Here is an 18,341-nt window from a genome sequence, read left to right as displayed (position 1 = left end):
GGCAAGAGGCAGGAAACGCCCTTTTCCCGAACCCACCAAATCCAAGGAAGACAGTCCAGTGAATCAATCGGGCTGAACAAACAGTCTAGGCCTTTCAAGAAAGCTGAGGGGCTTGCAGTTCTATTTTCATGTACTCGGTAGGTAAAGGAGAGGGTTGATAAGGGTAGTATGGTTGATGTTGTGTATGTAGACTTCCATGAGGAATTCAATAAAGTACCACAAATTAGCCTGGCCTCCAAAATTGAAGACCGTGGGTTTGAATGGGAATTAGCAGTGTGGATATGAAAGAGAAAATGTTTGGGGGGGCGGGGGGTGTGCAGGTTAGATGGATTGGCCATGATAAATTGCCCCTTAGTGCCCAAGGATGTGCAGGTTAGGCGGAGTTACGGGGATGGGGCGGGGGAGTGGGCTTGGGTAAGGCTGCTCTTTCAGAGGGTCGGTGCTGACTCGACGGGCCGAATGGCCTCCTTCTGTCCTGTAGGAATTTTATGGATTGTATGGACAAGGGGGAAGAGCAGGGGATTGGCACTAACTGTTCAACCCTCTGAAAGAGCGGCCAGAGTTGCGATGGGCTGAATGGCCTTTTTCTTCGTTGTCTCATCCTATTATTTTAGATTGTCCCAAAACACATTTCGGTCCATGGCATACCTTTTGATGTGGTGGTTTAATGTCAGAAACAAGGCAGCCAATTTGTGCACAGAAAGATCCCACAAACAGCGACGGGTCAGATGAGCAGATAATCTGCTTTCGTGCTGCTGGCTGAAAGGAAATTATTGCCCAGAACCACAGGATCCCTACAATGCAGGAGGAGGGCATTTGGCCCATCGGGTCTGCACCGACCCTCTGAAAGAGCATCCTATCCCTGTAACCCCACCTAGGGGCAATATAGCCTGGCCAATCAACCGAAGCTGCACACCTTTGGACTGTGGGAGGGAACCGGAGCACCCGGAGGAAACCCACGCAGACACGGGGAGAACGTGCAGACTCCGCACAGACAGTGACCCAAGGCTGGAATTGAACCCGGCCCCCTGGCGCTGTGAGGCAGCAGTGCTAACCACCGTGCCCGCCCTGCTCTTTGCCTTGCAACCTTTAACATTAATCTGAGCGGGTAGATGGGGCCTTAGTTTAATGTCACATCTGCAGGAAGACACCACCAACAGTATGGCTCTCCCTCAGTACCACACATTGTCGGCCTGCGTTAATAGACTTGGGTCCCCTGAGTGGGAATTGAACCTGCGATCTTTTGACTGGGAAGCAACAGTGTCACCAGTAGCTTTGTTTTTGGGGGGGGGGGGGGGTGGGGGCTAGAAGAAAATAGTTGCTGACCCACAGACCTCTTCTACCCTAATGGCTCAGGGTCGAGGTTGTTGGTCACAGCGACACAGTGGTTGGCACAGCTGCCTCACAGCGCCAGGGACCCGAGTTCAATTCCGGCATCAGGTGACTGTGCGGAGTCTGCACGTTCTCCCCGTGTCTGCGTGGGTTTCCTCCGGGTGCTCCGGTTTCCTCCCACAGTCCAAAGATGTGCGGGTTAGGTGGATTGGCCGTGCTAAATTGCCCTTAGTGTCCAAAGGTGGGCCTGGGTAGGGTGCTCTTTCAGAGGGCCGGTGCAGGGTCGATGGGCCGAATGGCCCCCTCCCGCACTGTAGGGATTCCATGGAACCTCCGAGGAAGAATCTTCTTCGGAAACATTAACCCTGTGGTGTTGTTTTTTTTTTTTTTTGTTGTTCCTTTTTTCACGTTCCCCGGCTGTCCGGTTTGCGATTGCTAAACTTTCTAATTGTGCCCTGCGGAATGAGCCTTCTAGGTGTCTGCGTGAGGACGCCTGTGCCGGAGTTAACGAAATCACTGCTGCAGCAGGGAGAAGGCCGACTTAAAAACCTGGAAATGCTCATGAAATGACAGGAAGATGAAACGCTGGAGTCCCACAGGCGATCCCCTCCCACCCACTGACGTCACTCACACAGTCCACTCTGTGACTTACACAGCCCTGCTTTAGCAATCAGTGCGAGGTGGAATTAGAAGTGTTAATTTTTAGTTGAAATACAAACTGAATTAAATGACTCACTCTGAATTGGGGTGAGTACACAACCACCAATTTGGCCGCAGTTTGGGTTTTCAGTCTGCCAGCCTCCTGCTGCATATTCTTAGTGCTTTAAATAGTATGATGATAATGCCCCCTGTGATGTGTGCCCATCTGTTGATACACTTCAATGGCCCTGTCTTTGGAGACCAAGGCTGTCGTCAGGGTGGCTGACGGCGATCAGGCTAATCAGCTCAACCCCTCCCCGTCACCCCACTGTTGTCCTGATCCTTGTACAGATGTCGCATCCCGTTCCAAGCAGCTTGCGATGGTCTTTCTCTCTCTCTCTGACCGCGTGCAGCGCCAGAGAGATGGCCTAGCGAATTGGAGCGATCGCTGAGCTGAATCAACCAGCTCGGGGTTAATGCTGAGACGCTGAGGATGATGAATTTCTCAAAGTCCTTGACCCATGATCCCGGGAAGTCAGTCATTTAGGCACCCAACATTCTTTTTTTGCTTTGTGATGGCGAGAATGCCATTGATAATCTTTTGACTGTGTTCCAAGGTGTCGCATTCACTGGGGATTATTTTTATTTCTGTACCTCCCGCAAGTGACTTGTTTTGGAAACATGACTTATTAGTTGCAAGTTACACCATCAAATTAACCGAAAATTGGACAGGAGCCATTTAAGTGACTGTTCAGGAGATTAACGGTTACTCCACCTCGTACTTTTGATGATTAAGTGTAGACAGCACTGTTAGTTACGTGTGCAGGGGAAGACGAGATCTGCTCTGGTGAATGTACATTTGCGAGGAGAGTTTTCATAATGTTCGCCTCCTGTGGTGTCAGCTGTCACTGGGTGGGTGGCGCACTCACCTCTCCTTCATTGTGGGGTCAGACGTTGTGGGTCCTATTCCAGAGACTTGAATAGATAGGCATGTCTGCGTTTTTCCTCAACCGAAGTTCCCTGCTTCACTGGGTTCACCGGGCTCTCAACAGGGTTTGACTCTCTGACCTCACTCCTTCCCCTCCCTCCCAGAACCACAATAGGATCCTTCCCCCCCCCCCCCCTTTCCTCACTTTCCACTCCACGCGCCTGCGCTTTCAAAGGATCATCTTCTGCCATTTCTAGCACGGTGTCACCATAGAGCGTTTCTCCCCTCTACCCTCTGCCCCCCTCCTCACCCAGTCAGCGTTCCGCGTGGGTAGCTCCCTGCATGACACCCTGGTCCACGCCACCATCACCCTCAACCCTTCATCATCTTCCCAAACAATCGCAGAAGGTGCAACATCTGCCCCATTGACCTCCCTTCCTCCTCACTGTCCAAGGCCCCAAAACACACGTTTCAGGTTAAGCAGGGATTCGCGCTCTTCGCGCAGGGATTCAATCCTGTCCATTGTATTCGCCCCCCCAATGCGGTCTCCTCTACATTGGGGAGACTGACGCTGCAGACTGGGTGACCACTCGGCCCGCAAACATGACCCCAACCTTCCTGCCGCTTGCCATTTTAACTCGCCACCTTTCTCTCATTGGCCCACATGCCTGTCCTTGGCCTGCTCCAGTGAAGCCCATCACAGGCTGGAGGACTTGCATCTCATCTTCCAATTGGGCACGTCACAGTCCTCAAGACTCAAGGTTGAGTTCAACGATTTGAGACGGTGACCTTTCCACTCCATTTTGACCCTTTTTATCCAAAATATTTTTTTGTCTCGATGCAAATCCTTCCCTGTGCCCCTCCTCCCCTGGGCCATCTGACAGTTGTTCTTTAGTTTTGCTTCCTCTGAGCACTGACCTTCGTTCTCCCATTACTACATTCTGCTATCTTACCTTTATGCCACAATTAGCACTTAACACGGCCGTTAACGCTTCCTCTGCCTCTGAACCAAAACATCATTGTCACAATCTCTCCCAGCTCCCACCAATCATGTAACCTCCACTCTGCTCCCCCACCATCAACAGTATAAAACCCATCACATTTGTCCTTCTCTTTCGCTCGGAAGAAGAGTCACACAGACTCAAAACGTGTTAACTCCGTGTCTCACTTAAAGAAATAAACGGATTATCCGGTCATTTTCACATTGCCGTTAGTGGGATCTTGCTGTGTAATAATTGGCAGCCGCCTTCCCTACACTACAACAGTGACTGCACTTCAGAAAGCATTTCATTGCTGACAACCGCTTTCGGATGTCCTGAGGTTGGGATAGGTGCTATATCCTTTGTTCCTGGTTGGAGCTCCTCCCACTGGGAGGCCACTGGGTGGGGAATTCACACACGACCCAGCCAGTGGTTTGCCAGGATCTTGCTGTTGTGTAATATATTCTCTGGAGCTTGGAAGCCAACAGAGCAAAACCAGCCCCCTTCGAAGGATGAGAGGTGTTCAATTCTGGTCGCCACACGACCAGAAGGAAGTGGAGGCTTTGGAGAGGGTGCAGAGAGGTTATGAGGGGCATAGACAGGGTGGATAGACAGATAGATTTTTCCCAGGGTGGAAGAGTCAATTACTAGCGGACATAGGTTTAAGGTTAAGGTGCAACATTTAGAGGAGATGTGCAAGGGAAGTTATTTACACAGAGGGTAGTGGGTGCCTGGAACTCGCTACCGGAGGAGGTGGTGGAAGATGGTACAATAGTGATGTTTAAGCGATAGGATGTGAATAGAGGGACACATACATAGATACATAGAAGATGGGAGCAGGAGGAGGCCTTTTGGCCCTTCGAGCCTGCTCCGCCATTCATCACCATCATGGCTGATCATCCAACTCAATAGCCTAATCCTGCTTTCTCCCCATAGCCTTCGATCCCATTCTCCCCAAGTGCTGTATCCAGCCGCCTCTTGAATATATTCAAAGTTTTAGCATCAACTACTTCCTGTGGTAATGAATTCCACAGGCTCACCACTCTTTGTGTGAAGAAATGTCTCCTTATCTCTGTCCGAAATGGTTTACCTGAATCCTCAAGACTGACCCCTGGTTCTGGACACACCCATCATTGGTAACATCTTCCTGCATCTACCCTGTCCAGTCCTGTTAGAATTTTATAAGTCTCTATGAGATCCCTCCTCATTCTCCTGAACTCCAGCGAGAACAATCCCAACCTCGTCAATCTCTCCTCATATGACAGTCCCGCCATCCCTGGAATCAGTCTGGTAAACCTTCGCTGCGCTCCCTCGAGAGCAAGAACATCCTTCCTCAGAGAAGGAGACCAAAACTGCTCACAATACTCCAGGTGTGGCCTCACCAAGGCCCTGTACAATTGCAGCAACACATCCCTGCTTCCATACTCGAAACCTCTCGCAATGAAGGCCAACATACCATTAGCCTTCTTTACCACCTGCTGCACCTGCATGCTTACCTTCAGCGACTGGTGCACAAGGACAGACGGGTCCCTGGATACGGTCCCTGGAAGTGATGGAGGTTTTAGGAGGGTGTTTGAAAGGGTGGATGCTGAGAGATTGTTTCCACTGGTCAGGAAATGTAAAGCCTGGGAGGCTCAATCTCAGAATAAGGGCCCAATTAATTAGGACTGAGATGAGGAGAAATGTCTTCACTCAGTGGGGATCTTCCACTCCAGAGAGTTGTGGATGCTTCATTGTTGAAGACATTTAAGACCGACGTTTTGCCCATAATCCTATTGGATGGCGGAGCAGGCTCGATGGGCCATGTTGTCCACCCCTGTTTCTTGTGAACAGGCTTTGGGAAAAATCGACTTCTTTATTCCTTCCCAACACTTAAAACCTTTTATAAATCACCGGATCGGTCCTCGAGTGGAGCGTTGTGGCTAATTCTGGGTGCCATAATTTAGGAAGTATGTTGAGGTCTTAGCGAGGATGTAGGAGGAGACTTCCTGCCATGGAACCAGGGATGGGAATAATTTGAAGTTATTGGAGAGACTGGAGAAGCTGGGATCATTCTCCTTGGATGAGAGAAGTTGAAAGGGAGATTTAATAAAGTGTCCAATTTCCGGAAAGGTTTTGACAAGTATTCAGGGCGAAATCGTCTTCACTGGAAGAGGGTTGGTCATCCGAAGAAAGGGATGTAAGATAGACACTTTGGCCCTTTGAGCCTACTCCGCCATTCATTAACTCCACCATCCCGTACCAGCCTCCCCGAACAGGCGCCGGAATGTGGCGACTAGGGGCTTTTCACAGTAACTTCATTGAAGCCTACTTGTGACAATAAGTGATTATTATTATTATGTTCATGGCTGATCCCTGATCTCAATGTCATGTTCCCGCTTTCTTCCCATACCACTTTATGCCATTAAAATCTAAAAACATTATCCATCTCTTTCTTGAATACATTCAGTGATTTGGCCTTCACAGCCTCCTGTGGTAGAGAATTCCATTGTTCATCGAGTGAAGAAATCTTTCCTTATTCCAGTCCCGAGACTGCGACCCCTGGTTCTCGAAGAATCATAGACCCCCACAGTGCAGAAGGAGGCCATTCGGCCCATCTGCACTGATAGAATGCTTCACCCAAGCTCACTCCCACGTCCAATCCCATTAACCCCGTTTTGGGCCCCGTATCTAAGGAAGGATATGCTGACCTCCAGAGGAGGTTCACACGAATGATCCTGGAATGAAGAACTTGTCGTATGAGGAGCGGTTGAGGACTCTGGGTCTGTACTGGTTGGAGTTTAGAAGGATGAGGGGGGATCTTATTGAAACTTACAGGATACTGCGAGGCCTGGATAGAGTGGACCTGGAGAGGAAGTTTCCACTTGTAGGAAAAACTAGAACCAGAGGACACCATCTCAGACTAAAAGGACGATCCTTTAAAACAGATGAGGAGGAATTTTTTCAGCCAGAGGGTGGTGAATCTGTGGAACTCTTTGCCGCAGAAGGCTGTGGAGGCCAATTCACTGAGTGTCTTTTAGACAGAGATAGATAGGTTCTTGATTAATAAGGGGATCAGGGGTTATGGAGAGAAGGCAGGAGAATGGGGATGAGAAAATATCAGCCATGTTTGAATGGCAGAGCAGACTCGATGGACCGAGTGGCCTAATTCTGCTCCTATGTCTTCTGGTCTTAATCTAACCTGCACATCTCTTTGGCACTAAGGGGCAATTTAGCATAGCCAAATCCACTTAACCTGCACATCTTTGGACTGTGGGAAGAAACCGGAGCACCCGGAGGAAACCCACGCAGACACGGGGAGAACGTGCAAACTCCACACAGACAGTCACCCGAGGCCAGAATTGAGCTTGGATCCCTGGCGCTGTGAGGCAGCAGTGCTAATCACTGTGCCACTGCGCTGCCACTCTAGACTCCCCAACCTGGGGGTTCTCAGTCCTCTCTGCGTCTAGTCTGTCCAACCCTGTTAGAATTTTATACGTTTCAACCAGATTTTCTCTCATCCTTCTAAACTTGAGTGAATGCAGGCCCAGTAGAGCCAATCTCTCCTGGTAGGACAGTCCCACCAACCCCGGTATCAGTCCAGTGAACCTCTGCCGCACTCCCTCTCTGGCAAGTATATCTGTCCTTAGCGAGAGAGATCCAAACTGCACTCAATACGAAACAAAATGGCTGAGGACTGAACAGGTTTTTTGGGTCGGTCTTCACAGTGGAAGACACAAATAACATGCCAGTCACTGATGGAAATGAGGCTATGACAGGTGAGGACCTTGAGATGATTGTTATCACTAAGGAGGTAGTGATGGGCAAGCTAATAGGGCTAAAGGTAGACAAGTCTCCTGGCCCTGATGGAATGCATCCCAGAGTGCTAAAAGAAATGGTTAGGGAAATTGCAAATGCACCAGTGATAATTTACCAAAATTCACTAGACTCTGGGGTGGTCCCGGCGGACTGAAAATTGGCAAACGTGTCACCACTGTTTAAAAAAGGAGGTAGGCAGAAAGTGGGTAATTATAGGCCAGTGAGCTTAACTTCGGTAGTAGGGAAGATGCTGAAATCTATCATCAAGGAAGAAATAGCGAGGCATCTGGATGGAGATTGTCCCATTGGGCAGACACAGCATGGGTTCATAAAGGGCAGGTCGTGCCGAACTAATTTAGTGGAATCTTTTGAGGACATTACCAGTGCGGTAGATAATGGGGAGCCAATAGATGTGGTATATCTGGATTTCCAGAAAGCTTTTGACAAGGTGCCACACAAAAGGTTGCTGCATAAGATAAAGATGCATGGCATTAAGGGGAAAGTAGTAGCATGGATAGAGGATTGGTTAATTAATAGAAAGCAAAGAGTGGAGATTAATGGGTGTTTCTCTGGTTGGCAATCAGTAGCTAGTGGTGTCCCTCAGGGATCAGTGTTGGGCCCACAATTGTTCACAATTTACATAGATGATTTGGAGTTGGGGACCAAGTGCAATGTGTCCAGGTTTGCAGACGACACTAAAATGAGTGGTAAAGCAAAAAGTGCAGAGGGTACTGGAAGTCTGCAGAGGGATTTGGATAGGCTAAGTGAATGGTTAGGGTCTGGCAGATGGAATACAATGTTGACAAATGTGAGGTTATCCATTTTGGTAGGAATAACAGCAAAAGGGATTATTATTTAAATGATAAAATATTAAAACATGCTGCTGTGCAGAGAGACCTGGGTGTGCTAGTGCATGAGTTGCAAAAAGTTGGTTTACAGGTGCAACAGGTGATTAAGAAGGCAAATGGAGTTTTGTCCTTCATTGCTAGAGGGATGGAGTTTAAGACTTGTGAGGTTATGCTGCAATTGTATAAGGTGTTAGTGAGGCCACACCTGGAGTATTGTGTTCAGTTTTGGTCTCCTTACCTGAGAAAGGACGTACTGGCACTGGAGGGTGTGCAGAGGAGATTCACTAGGTTAATCCCAGAGTTGAGTGGGTTGGATTACGGTAAGAAGAGGTTGAGTAGACTGGGACTGTACTTGTTAGAATTTAGAAGGATGAGGGCGGATCTTATAGAAACATATAAAATTATGAGGGGAATAGATAGGATAGATGCGGGCAGGTTGTTTCCACTGGTGGGTGAAAGCAGAACTAGGGGGCATAGCATCAAAATAAGGGGAAGTAGATTTAGGACTGAGCTTAGGAGGAACTTCTTCACCCAAAGAGTTGTGAATCTATGGAATTCCTTGCCCAGTGAAGCAGTAGAGGCTCCTTCATTAAATGTTTTTGAGATAAAGATAGATAGTTTTTTGAAGAATAAAGGGATTAAGGGTTATGGTGTTTGGGCCGGAAAGTGGAGCTGAGTCCACAAAAGATCAGCCATGATCTCATTGAATGGCGGAGCAAGCTCGAGGGGCCAGATGGCCTACTCCTGCTCCTAGTTCTTATGTTCTTATGTAATACTCCTCATACTTGGCAGAGGAATGAGAGGACAGTTAAGACCTAATTTCTGTACACACTGAGATGTGATGGGGAAGGCGCTGAAAGGGCATTGGAAGCAGATTCAATCGGAACTTAATTGGATAAAGACCTGAAAAGGAGAAATTACAGAAAACCGGGGAAGGAACGGTGATTTGAGTGTAATTCCAGCTCTATTCAAAGAGCTGGAACACGCATGATGTGCTGAATGCCTTTCTGTGCGATGGGATTCTATGATGCTAAACCCTGGGGAGTCCTCCCTTCCCTCTGTCATCTCTTCCACTCAACTTACAGAAGGCGTGCCCAAACATCTTGGCTTTGAGCATTGAACCGTAACAACTGATTCCCAGTTCTTGATAATGCGCTGAAATCTCTTGGTGCTTCTATTGTTGACCGTGTTTGAAGTGCCAGTGCGATGAGTAAACATTTCAGGCTTCACTCTTGCTAAACTTCCACTCTTCATGTCATGTACAAATAGTTGTGGGAGCGCATGCGGGCCAATTGAGAGCTTTCGCCGATGTGCCAACCTTCTTGATTTAAAAATTCTTGCCCTTGTTTTCAAATCCTTGCCCCTCCCTATTCCCCGCCAGTCCCGCAACTCCTCCGGGATACCTGCGTTCCTCCGATCCTGACCTGTTGTGTGTGTGTGTGTGTTTTCCCAGGTTTAATCACTCCATCGTTGGTCATGACTTCAGTTGCTTAGGCCCAAAGCTCCGGATTTCCCTCCCTACCCCTCTCCACACCTCTCCCTCACTTTCCTTCTTTAAGAGACTTCTTCAAACCTCCAACTTTGATCAAGCTTTTGGTCATTTGACCTAATATCTCCCCGTGTGGCTCATTTCGTACTCTATAGCGGTCCTGTGAAGCACATTGGGAGTTTTATTACATGACCAGAACGATATAAATAGAAGTTGTTGTTGCTCAAGGAGCAACGGTATATCTTTGTTTGCAAATACAAAGTCAATTTTTTGTATATTTTGGGAAGTGTCTAAGATCGCAGGATAAATTGGAACTGGTTCACTGGGTTGATCCCGGGTAGGGAGGGATTTTCTTATGAGGAGAGAGTGAGTAGGTTGGAGTTTAGAAGAATGAGAGGCAACCTTATTGAGACATATCGGATTCTCAGGGGGTTTGACAGGGTGGATGCTGAGAGGTTGTTTCCCCTTGTGGGAGAGTCTAGGACCAGAGGGCGTCATCTCAAGAGTAAGGGGGTCACCCATTTAAGACAGGGATGAGGAGGAATTTCTTCCCACAGAGGGGAGTGAATCTGTGGAATTCTTTACCGTAGAGGCTGGGCCGTTAAGTATGTTCAAGGCCGAGATGGATTTTATTTAGTGAGGGAATCAAGGATTCTGGGGATAAGGTGGGAAAGTGGAGTTGAGGGTTATCATATCAGATCAGCCGTGATCTCATTGAATGACTGTGCAGACGCGATGGGCCGAATGGCCTACTTCTCCTACATCTTATGAATTATTATGCTCCTTCGCTCCCAAGCAGGAATGCTGTGCTGGGAGGAAGCAACAAAAGAGGGGATAATGGGTGGAAAAGGCAAGCGTCCTATGGTAGAGCAGGTTTGATGGGCTGAATGGTCTGCTCCTGCTCCTAGGTTCCTAAATTACAACACTTCTGTGCTAGTCCACAGGCCTGTGCTCCCCTGTGAGTGTGGCTCCTTTGCTGAGAACATGGTGGCGAATGTATCCCTCGGTCCCTCTGTCCGTAAAGTGTTCGCCTCTGAAAGAGCAGCTTGGATGAGATGTTAATCCTAGCCCCCCCCCTCCCAGGTGGACATGAGGTCCCCCTGAAGATCTCCCTGGGGTCCTGCTGGACAACATGTATTCCTCATCCAGTGTCATTAAAACAGACTTTCTGGGGTGGCAGGGTGGCGCAGTGGTTAGCACTGCTGCCTCAGGGCGCTGAGGACCCGGGTTCGATCCCGGCCCTGGGTCACTGTCCGTGTGGAGTTTGCACATTCTCCCCGTAGCTCTTACCCCCACAACACAAAACCGGTGTGCAGGTTAGGTGGATTGGCCGAGATCAATTGCCCCTTGGTAGGTGGGGTTATGGGGATAGGGCCGAATTAGGGTCAGTGCAGGCTCGATGGGCCGAATGGCCTCCTTCTGCACTGTAGGGAGTCTATGACACTGCATCTGTTGTGAAGCCCTTTGGGATGAAAGACTATAAAAATGCAAGCTTCGTGTTACCACCCAGCGCACAGTTTTGAATAGAGGTTTCGTTATTCGCCGATCACACACAAAACTCGAGTGAGGCACCACGGCCCACCCCCACTGATCTGTTTGATGTGGGAGGGTCCTCATCACTCCACTTAATAAACGGAAAATCCTCAGCCAGGATACCCTCCAGCGCCAGGCGAGATCACTGGTAAAACATCCCTCGATCGGGTGATTTCAGCCTTGTCTAAAATAGAATCCGCCACAAATGTGGAAAAATGTGGAGGGCTGAGGGGAAAAGGGGAACGGCCGGTTCTAAAGGTCAGGTCGCAGAGTGGGACCAGGGAAGGATCGAGTCATCCCAATCTTTTTTTCAGCCCCTGAGGGTCAGCGGCCTTGGTGTGAGGAACAGAATGTAACGGCCTGGTCGTGCCACAGTTCAAGGGAGCTGAGTTAATCTCTTTAAATGCTTTGCAGCTCAGAGTGAGTCATTTGCAATCCTCCCCCCCCCCCCCCCCCCCCCCCCCTCACAGTACAGCCAAGCTCTGCACAATCGAGCTACTGACAGATAAAAGGTCGGTTAAATATCCCAGAGTGGCCGTGAGTCATGTAACATTTCGAGGAGAGCCGCTTTCGACAAATGTCAGAGGTTGGCGGGGGCCGGCTTTGTTTAATTCTGAACGCAGCGGCGCAGAAAAGGGCCTGTAGCGTGGGGGCCAATCCTGCACGTGTGTTTTGTTTCCCCAGTTTCGCCTTTGCGTCCGATTCCCACGCGGCGAGGAGGCAGTCGGAGCAGGGCTCGGGAGACCCGGTCGGCCAGGAGACCGAAAGACAGATCTACAAGACGGTCCTGGAAGGAGGAGATATCCCGTTCCAGGGGTTGAGCGGTTTGAGCAAGAGAACCTCCAGCTCCTCTTCAACCAAAGGTGAGCAGAGCACCAGGGAACTCTACGCGATAATTAGCAAACCCTCACCCACAGTAACTGATTAATAACCGCCTCCCTCTTCGTTGGCATTTGCCCTTGACATGGGCAGGGGATGTGATTGTCGACCAAGACAAGTAGTTACTCTGCAGGATTTCTGCAGTTGGGCCAAATTCCCACTTCCGGTACTCACTATCCATCAATATCCGAAAACTCTCCTCCAATCACTTGCTTCGGGGAAGACCTCAGAAGAACCCATCAATCCCTATTGCCAGAAATCCGGCCGTTTCCATTTGCACAGCCAGTTAAGAGTCACAGAATCGTAGAGTTTAACAGCACAGAAATGGGCCCTTCGGCCCATCGAGTCTGCACCGGCCCTGGGAAAGAGCACCCTAATTAAGCCCACGCCTCCACCCGATCCCCGTACGCCAGTCACCCTACCTAACTTTTTGGACACTCGGGTGCGGCCAATCCACCTACCCTGCACATCTTTGCTGTGAGGTTTCGAGTGCTCATCTACGTACTTCTGAAATGGTTGTGAGGGTTCCCGTCTCCCCCACCCTTTCAGGCAGCGGGTTCCAGATTCCCACCACCCTCTGGGTGAAAAGGTTTTACCTCACATCCCCCCCCAAACCTCCTGCCGTGAATCTCTGCCCCCTGGTTATTGACCTCTCTCCTGAGGGAAAGGGTTCCTCCTTATCTACTTTATCGATGTCCCTCATAATGTTGTCCACCTCGATCCGGTACCCCCCCCCCTCAGCCTTCTCTGCTCGAAGGAGAACAGCCCCAGCCTAACCAGCCTCTCTCGATGGCTAAAGTTGGCTGTATGTCCACCTGGAATTAGACGGAAGATTTTTTTGATGTACTGCTGACCATACCACTGAATGTCTCCAAATCCATTTGATGTGAGCACTGTAAAGCTGACAATGAGAATGGACTTGAACCCCATAAGAGTCGTGGGCTCTGAACATCGGTGACCATCCGTTAGAGACTGGGTAGATTTCCAATTGGATTACCGTTCTTTTGGATGTCATGTTTATTTTGACGCTAGTGTCGCCTTTATCCACGGTCGACATCTAATGATGTTCGGGAGATGAAATCTGTGTGTCCGGTAGCATCCGGGAGGTGAATTCCAAGAGGGAGGACCGAGCCTCCCCCGCCCCCCCCCTCAGCAGAGCCTCCATTTTGTTGAGGGGGCGGGATTCTCTGGACCCCCCGTCCCCGCCCGCCCTTCCCCAGCCACGTGTTTCTCGGTAACGAGAATTCCGGGCATGGTGTCGAAGCGGCGCCCGTGCGGCGATTAAAAACAGGATGAGTTGCGTTGAAAGGCCGAACACTTTGCCGTCCCAAACTGATGAGCTACACAACCTGGCCGGAGGGAGCCTTGTCCATTGAGAATAGCGCAATGCTGCAGATGTGTGTAAAAGTTGGTGACTAACGCTTGCTCTTTATCTAACACTTGTGTCTGTTCTGTTGCTCTACATGCTGACCAGTGGATTTGAAAGGTGGGAATGGCCACAACATTTCAACTACTTCACTTTATTGTACAGCCGTAAACTCTAGTGGTATGCTCGGTAATAAATGTAAACTTAAGCCCCTGTCAGCAGCAAAAGCCTGCATCTCTGAAATCCTCCCCTCAAAATTCAAACCCAGGCTACTTGTAGAGAATGTTTGTACCCCGGACCGAGAGGATGACAACTCCCCTCCGCAGAAAGCCCTGAGCTGTGAGGACCTCCTCGCCGTCAACTGCCTGCTGGCCAGCAAGAAAGTGGTGATGAAGGCGACTGGGGGAAGTTTTGAGTCCCTCCTGCTGATGGGAAACGAGCATCCGAATCTTTGTTTGGTTGGCCAGAGTAGTCTCCAAGAGTTGTCCGCCACCACCAGGAGATGTCCGCTACCGAACGGCTCTGTGAACAGGGTGGCCACGTTTACCAAACTCTACCAAAATATGCACCACGTCAGCCAATTTCCACCCCCAGGAGTCCTGCCCCCCTCCGCGGTGAGAGACTTGGCGTTTCAGTTTGAATGCACCCCGAGGAGCCACGGTGAGCAGCTCTCGAGCCAAGAGGAGATGGCCAGTACCCCAAAGTACTCCGTCTCCTCCAGAGTCAGTGAGTTTGAGCAGATAATCCAGAGATCCCGCTCAATGCCCGCACTGGACGCGACCACTGTCTCCACGCCATGCAGGAGCCCGCTGCCACCCCTCTCCAAGCCTTTCTTGCAGTCGGCGCACTCTGCTGAATCTCTCCTGGAGCCCCCGCCCCGTCACCAAGAGAAGACCCAGCCCGACGTGCAGATGGCCTCCCGCGACGCTTCCCTCCCTGGCAGCGACGGCGAAGACGTGACGTCGGAGCTCAGCAAAGTCGTGGTCACCGAGCCGCCGCCATGTCCCCGTGCACGTGTCCAGGTCGACTGCAGCTCCAGCGGCACGGACCAGTCTCTGACCACACGCAAAGCAAACCAGTGCAAGGGGTCCTGTCCTGCCTCTTACACCCGCTTCACCACCATCCGCAGGCACGAGAAACCGACCGCGGGCTCCACCGATTCCAGGCTGGCCACCCAACAACCCCCTACCTCTCTCTCCAGAAATCTCTACCTCCTGAGCCCAAGACCGTTCCGACTAAAGAAGGCTTTTCCGCACAGGCCCAGGAAGCCTTTAGCACAGCCGGACTCAGCCAGCCAGACTGAGGTGGAGCCCGGGAAAGGAGTCCTGCTTGATAACCCTGCCGAACAAGGGCCGCTCTCCAATGCCAAGCCGTCCCTTCCCCGACGCACATCTTCCTTTCGTGTTTCGGTGAAGCTGGGCCGCCCAGCGGTCACTGGACAGTGCCTCGATAATGGCATCTTTCAGCCTGAGCTCTCGGGGGGATACGCCAATGGGAATCTTGTTGCTTTATCCGCACACGATGGAGTTGACTCAAACAACAACCGGCACAATGAACTTGGGATGTACCTGAAAGGTGGACTTTCCAGTAATTCACCGGCATTCTGTCCGTTGTGATTATCTCCTGTTTTCCTCCTTCCCTTTCCCAAGTTGTGCTCGTTGTTTGTTTGACGTTCTTCGTCTGTCCTCGCCCTACCTGTCTGACATTTCACTGTTCGAATTGGCGCTTTCGTTCTTGCCTGCTTCTTAGATAGTTTGTCCAGGAGGAATTTGTCACCTACTGTGTGTACAGGAAGATTCGGGAGTCATGTGTTGCTCTTAACCCTGATGCTTGCAAGGTGCAGACACTAAACAGCTTTGCTCATGGAGAAAGCAGAGCTGGGAGGATTGAGCACTGCACTCAGCCAGACACATGAACATGCCAATACACATGGGCACTGTGTCCATGTCGATACAGAATCACCCATGCCTTGAAGATTCTGAATCGACCACGGCAGGAAGCACCCGACTCGCTCATTTGACCCATCTGTTCCTGTTGAGCAGTGCTGGACACACCCCATGTTCACTCACAGCACAGATGGACACCATAAAGGCATAAGGACACCTGCACTGACCACGCACCAGGAGCCACACTCACACAGAGACAAGGTCACACTCACTTTCACATTCCAGGCACATACTCACACAAAGATATGGACACACACACACACATTGACAGATACTCACATGCATAGAGACATGGACACACACATACATGGACACTGACAAACACACAGACATACTCTCACACGGGCAAAAGTACACACACTCACATGCATAAATTGTCACACAGGCATAGAGACATTGACACACATGCAGACACAGACACATGAACGCACACAGACATCGACACACTGTCACACAGAGAAACATTGACAATCTCACTCTTACACAGGCACATTGACACACTCCGAGACATTGACACACATGCATGGACACATACTCTCTCACAAACACGGACATGCATGCATAGAGACTTTGACACACACATGGACATGCATTCACACACATGGACTCACAGACGGACACAGAGACACAGAAACATTGAAGATCTCTCATTTACATCGGCACATGAACACACTCACACATGTACATGGACACACTCACAGGCATGGGCACACACACACACATTGACACACACACACACATTGACATACACACACACACACACACACATTGACACACATGCAAACATTTCCTTCAAACACTTAATCCCTTATAAAATCAAACCATTCCTTCAAGTTCTTCAAATAAATAATTCTATTCATAGCCCCACATCAAAGTCTTTATCCCTTTAAAATCACCTGGAGCTGTCCATGAAACTGAATTTACAGACACCAACCCCCCCACTCTGATAACATTAATTTACAGGAGCAGTCAAGCACCATTAATCCGGTAATGAAAGCCCTCAGGCTTATGTCAACAAATATCTATTGAAATTGCAAGCACAATTTTTTTTTTAAACAGCAGGATATTTTCAAAATTTAAAGGGCAAGGGATTGAAATGACTTGAATGCTTGACTGTTGCACTGAACCTTTCCACCTTTTACGCACGTAAACATCTTATGTTAACGGTCCCAAAAAGAGTATCTGGACCTCTCCAAAGAACTTTGATAGGTTTAGCCCTTTTCCGCAAATGTCCAAAATCCATGGAGTCACGTTTTTGAAAGCTGAGTGACGGAAATTGCTTCCGAGTCCAGGGAGCTGCCCCCCCCCCACCCCTCCTCCGGCAAAGAGCTATGTGTTGAGGTCAGGGTCAGGATCTCCAGAATCAGGGATAAGATACATTTTGGCTACGGTACAGAGCTCATCACACATGGACACACTCGCACACTCACACGGACACACTCGCAGACAGACACATGAGCACAGTCACACACTCGCATAGACACACTCGCAGACAGACACACTCGCACACTCGCATAGACACACTCGCATACTCGCATAGACACACTCGCACACTCGCATAGACACACTCGCATGGACACACTCGCACACTCACACGGACACACTCGCACACTCACATGGACACACTCGCAGACAGGTTTGACTTCAGAATCTGACAGTCAATCACAGAATTAAACACTCATAGACATAGAATTTATAGTGCAGAAGGAGGCCATTCAGCCCATCAAGTCTGCACCAGCCCAACCCTTGGAAAGAACACCCCACTTAAGCCCCACACCTCCACCTTATCCCTGTAACCCCGTAACCCCACCTAACCTTTTTTTGGACATTAAGGGCAATTTATCACGGCCAATCCACCTAACCGGCACGTCTTTGGACTTGTGGGAGGAAACCGGAGCACCCGGAGGAAACCCATGCAGACACGGAGAGAACGTGCAGACTCCGCACAGACAGTGACCCAAGCCGGGAATCGAACCTGGGACCTGCGCTGTGAACAACAGTGCTAACCACTGTGCTACCATGCAGCCCGTGACGGTGAGATGGTAGCATAGTAGTATTGTCACTGGACTGGCAACCCAGAGACCCAAGAGAATTGTTCTGGGGTCACGGGTTCGAATCCCCCCAATGCAGTTGTTGAATTTAAATCTAATTAATAAAAAGGAAATGTGAACTGGAAGGGCTGCTCTCTGCAATTTTAACCATGAAACCATCAGCGAATATGACCCATCTGGTTCACTAATGCCCTTTAGCACCGGTCTGACTTAAATTTGACTCCGGACCCTCAGCAATGTGGTTGACTCTTTAACCTCCCCTCTGAAACGGCCGAGCGAGCCTCTCCGTTCAAGGGCAATTAGGCAGGGGCATCAAATGCCGACCCAGCCACTCTGCCCAGACCCCTCGTGTTTTGGAACATCTCTAGCGAATCTCCTCTCTGCCTTCTCTTGTCCGAGTCCCAACTTCTCCCATCTATCTTCATAACTGAAGTTCTCATCCCTGGAATTCCTGTGAATCCTCTCTGCTTCCTCTCCAATGCCTCCGTATCCGTATGAAGTGCAGTTCCCAGAACTGGACGCAATGCTCCCACTGAGGCTGAACCAGTTGCG

At 49.9% G+C, this 18,341-nt stretch overlaps 1 protein-coding gene across 1 annotated transcript in view; it reads left to right on the top strand.

The window, feature by feature from the left end:
* Positions 1–18,341, top strand: part of LOC140403686 (sorbin and SH3 domain-containing protein 1-like) — a 186,776-nt gene that overhangs the window by 137,929 nt on the left and 30,506 nt on the right. Inside the window, 2 exon segments of the mRNA XM_072491857.1 lie at positions 12,232–12,410; positions 13,901–15,367. Of these exon segments, the coding sequence (XP_072347958.1) occupies positions 12,232–12,410; positions 13,901–15,367 (1,646 nt within the window).

This window comes from Scyliorhinus torazame, chromosome 28 (assembly GCF_047496885.1).
Source record: "Scyliorhinus torazame isolate Kashiwa2021f chromosome 28, sScyTor2.1, whole genome shotgun sequence".
NCBI lineage: Eukaryota > Metazoa > Chordata > Chondrichthyes > Carcharhiniformes > Scyliorhinidae > Scyliorhinus > Scyliorhinus torazame.
Note: the sequence above shows the minus strand (reverse complement) of the source record. Positions and strands in the feature narration are given on the sequence as shown.